Source organism: Panicum virgatum, chromosome 9N (genome assembly GCF_016808335.1).
Source record: "Panicum virgatum strain AP13 chromosome 9N, P.virgatum_v5, whole genome shotgun sequence".
Lineage (NCBI taxonomy): Eukaryota > Viridiplantae > Streptophyta > Magnoliopsida > Poales > Poaceae > Panicum > Panicum virgatum.
Genome location: NC_053153.1, coordinates 56,341,869 through 56,345,031, shown reverse-complemented (window position 1 = coordinate 56,345,031; position 3,163 = coordinate 56,341,869). Strand labels below are relative to the sequence as shown.

General features: G+C 45.0%; 1 protein-coding gene across 1 annotated transcript; it reads left to right on the top strand.

The window, feature by feature from the left end:
- Positions 1-1,230: 1,230 nt before the first annotated feature.
- Positions 1,231-2,842, top strand: LOC120689149. The gene is made up of 2 exons (XM_039971474.1): positions 1,231-1,234; positions 1,643-2,842. Exons 1-2 carry the CDS (start codon positions 1,231-1,233, stop codon positions 2,311-2,313), a joined length of 675 nt encoding a protein of 224 aa, XP_039827408.1. The 3' UTR covers positions 2,314-2,842.
- The last annotated feature ends 321 nt before the right edge of the window (positions 2,843-3,163 follow it).

Here is a 3,163-nt window from a genome sequence, read left to right as displayed (position 1 = left end):
GTATACATATATATAAGTGAATTAATTTATATATGAATACTATCTAGGACAAATATTATATAAGTATATATATATATATATATATATATATATATATATATTAGTGGAGATCATACACACTGAATTCCAATACATAAGTTTAATTGAAATGCAAAAGTATAATTGAAATAGAAAAAGAATTGAGAAAAGGAAGACATGAAAAAAGGGACCTTTTATCCCGGTTGGTAACACCAACCGGGACAAAAGGGTGCGCCAGCCATGTGGGCGCTGGCAGCACCTTTTGTCCCGGTTGGTGTTACCAACCGGGACAAAATGTCCTCTTTTATCCCGGTTGTCAGACCCCCTTTTGTCCCGGACTGGCGTTCCCGGTTGGGAAATCGGGACAACAGGGGTTTCCCAACCGGGACAAATCAATGTTTTTTAAGTAGTGATATCTTCATATGCGAAGGATGAGACTACAAACGAGAACTGAATTGAATAATTTAATAATAAAAAAACACCTTGATCCGTGCAAGGCCAATGCAGAGGAGTTGATGTGCGCGGCGCACTTCACTTGCAGGCTGCTGCGTGCCCAGCGACGATCGAGTGCGATTTCACATCCAGTGCTCTGCCACAGCCAAGGCCTCATGTGAGGAGTCGATCCAGGGGCGGCCCTCCGTGCTCATGAGGGGAAGAGAATGTCAGCCAGGAATAGATCCGATAGAGGAGGAAGACCCGAGGATTAGATTTTATTGTTAGCTTGCTAGACAAAAACATATTTTACAAAAAATAACTCAAGCAAGGCGGGAACAATGTTGTATCTCAGTTGGTATGCCACGGGTCTGCAATACTACAGGTTTTGAGTTCGAAGTCAGGCAGTAGTTTTACATTTTTGTAATTTGTAAAACGACACTAATTCATTGAGACCTTAAAGAAGCGTATCTACGTGAAAATCGATGTGGCATCTGTATCTAGCTTCTGATGCGCTATCCTAAAACGTGTCAACGATATCCAAGAACGTATCTAGATAGAAGCGCTTTAGTAAATGTGTCTACACCGGTCTAAAAACGTATCTGGATTGTAAGTCTTGAAGCGCTTTATTGAAACGTGTCAACAACCATGTCTAGTAGCACAGCCATACAAAATGTAGATACGCTTCTAACAGCATAGCAATAAAAGCGTGGCTCCCACCCCTTTTTGTTGTAGTGGTAGTCATTGTCTACGTGTCCAGTATGCCGTCTACACGTAGCCATGGGTGGGATACACACATGCCCCGACGGTTCAACTGGCCTGCACAGGCCTCACCATCCACCTCTTTTTAACACCCAACACCCACAGCCAAATGACTCACAAGACACAGGCAACAAGACTAGAGAGCTGCTATGGCATTCATGGCGCATGAGAAAGAGGTAGCCGCAGAGACTAGCGAGGCCATGGAACGACGGTTCCAGCCCATCGCTCCCAAACCCCTACCGGCTCCGCCTCCACCGATGCCTATCAGCACCACGGTGAGTAGCATCCTATTGGGGGCGCATAAGCGCAACCGGCAGGATTATCTTGTGCCATCTCCCGTGTCAAAGAGGGAGAGGGATGCGTTGTCTTACCCTCCGCCGCCTCCGGTTCGGTGGGCCACAAACGATGGCGAGGTGCCTGTGGTGATGAGGGCATGGTGCATGCCTGAGAGTTTTCTTCCAAGCTGTGAAGAGCACTTTCAAGGACTTTCCCTTGAGGGGGTCTTCCGTTTCACGGTGGGCACCATCCCCGGATGCAGAGCGGTTGTTCCCCGTGGAGCGCGACCTGATCTCAAATTTGCAGGTGCCCAAAGTCATCAGGCCTCGTCCTGCTCGCCCCGTGCGCACCACCATCTTCATCGACTGCAGCAACATCGTTGGTGCCACCACCTCGGTGGTGGAAGTGGCTGTGTCCAACAAGACGCCGAGAGAAGTGGAGGTTGAGCTGGAGTTGCCCGATACTCTCCCAGCCATCGTATCGGGCTGCAACAATCACCGCGTCTACCTAGCAAATGATGCGTACAAGGCGATGGTGGGGCAACCAATATGCCCATGGCTTGACTCCCTGCCAGGGGCAGGCGCATCTAGGAGGATCAACGGTGAGGTGGTCCTAAGTGTGGGAGAGTTTAGCAATATTTTACACTTGCCGAGCACCGAATGTGCATTCCCATGCACTGCAAGGATCTCGTGGGAGCGTGAGGACGCCAGCGCATCACTCACCGTGCCGTGCGCCGTTGAGCGCCTAACCAGTAACTGCAATGACTACTGCTTCATTTGGAGGTTTGACTCTGAGAAAGCATCCATCATGTACTGCATCGCATAACAACTGGAGTGATCTTACCATCCATGCTTCTGTCATGCATGAGTTGTTTTTGGTATGCTGATTGATGAAAGGTACCTGGCTAGATGTGTACTAGTTATATTTAAATAAGATGAAATAATTAAACAATTTAGATGCATATTTAACTAAAGAACCCTGATGGTAAGTCATACAATTAATTCGTAACCACTCCAAATGTCTTTGAAAACTATGTGATCGTTTGATAGAGGAATTTAGGCCCTGTTTAGTTTACAAAATTTTCCCGTTGCTACAGTAATTTTGAATGTTTGACCACTAATTAGGAGTATTAAATATTGATAACTGACAAAACCCATTCTATAACCCCGGGCAAAATCGTGAAATGAATCTAATGAACCTAATTATGCAAGGATTAGACAATGCCGTGCTACAGTAAATAATCTTTAATGATGGAATAATTAGGTTAAATAGATTCGCCTCGCGATTTCCCATCCATCCATGTAAGTAGTTTTATAATTAGTCTATATTTAATTCTCCTAATTAGTGTTGTAAATGCTCCCAAAAAAATTTTGCCCAAATTTTTTTTGGGAACTAAACGCGGGCACTATTGTGCAAGCTGAAAGACTTAGTTTTGTGGTTCCAGTGAGTAAGATTGCAATCCAGACCTTGGATCCATGTTCTGAATATAGAGTTTAATTGGTTCACTTCTAAAATGTTGGCAAGCGAAAATGTTGACATGCCAAAATATGGGCTAAGCCCACAAATTCTGGCACTCATTTGGTTAAAGCCAGAAAAGCAACCCACCTTACAAAATGCTATTCTAGACTTGCTAAAGTTAAAAATTAGCAGCCCACATCTTGGCATGCCAATATTT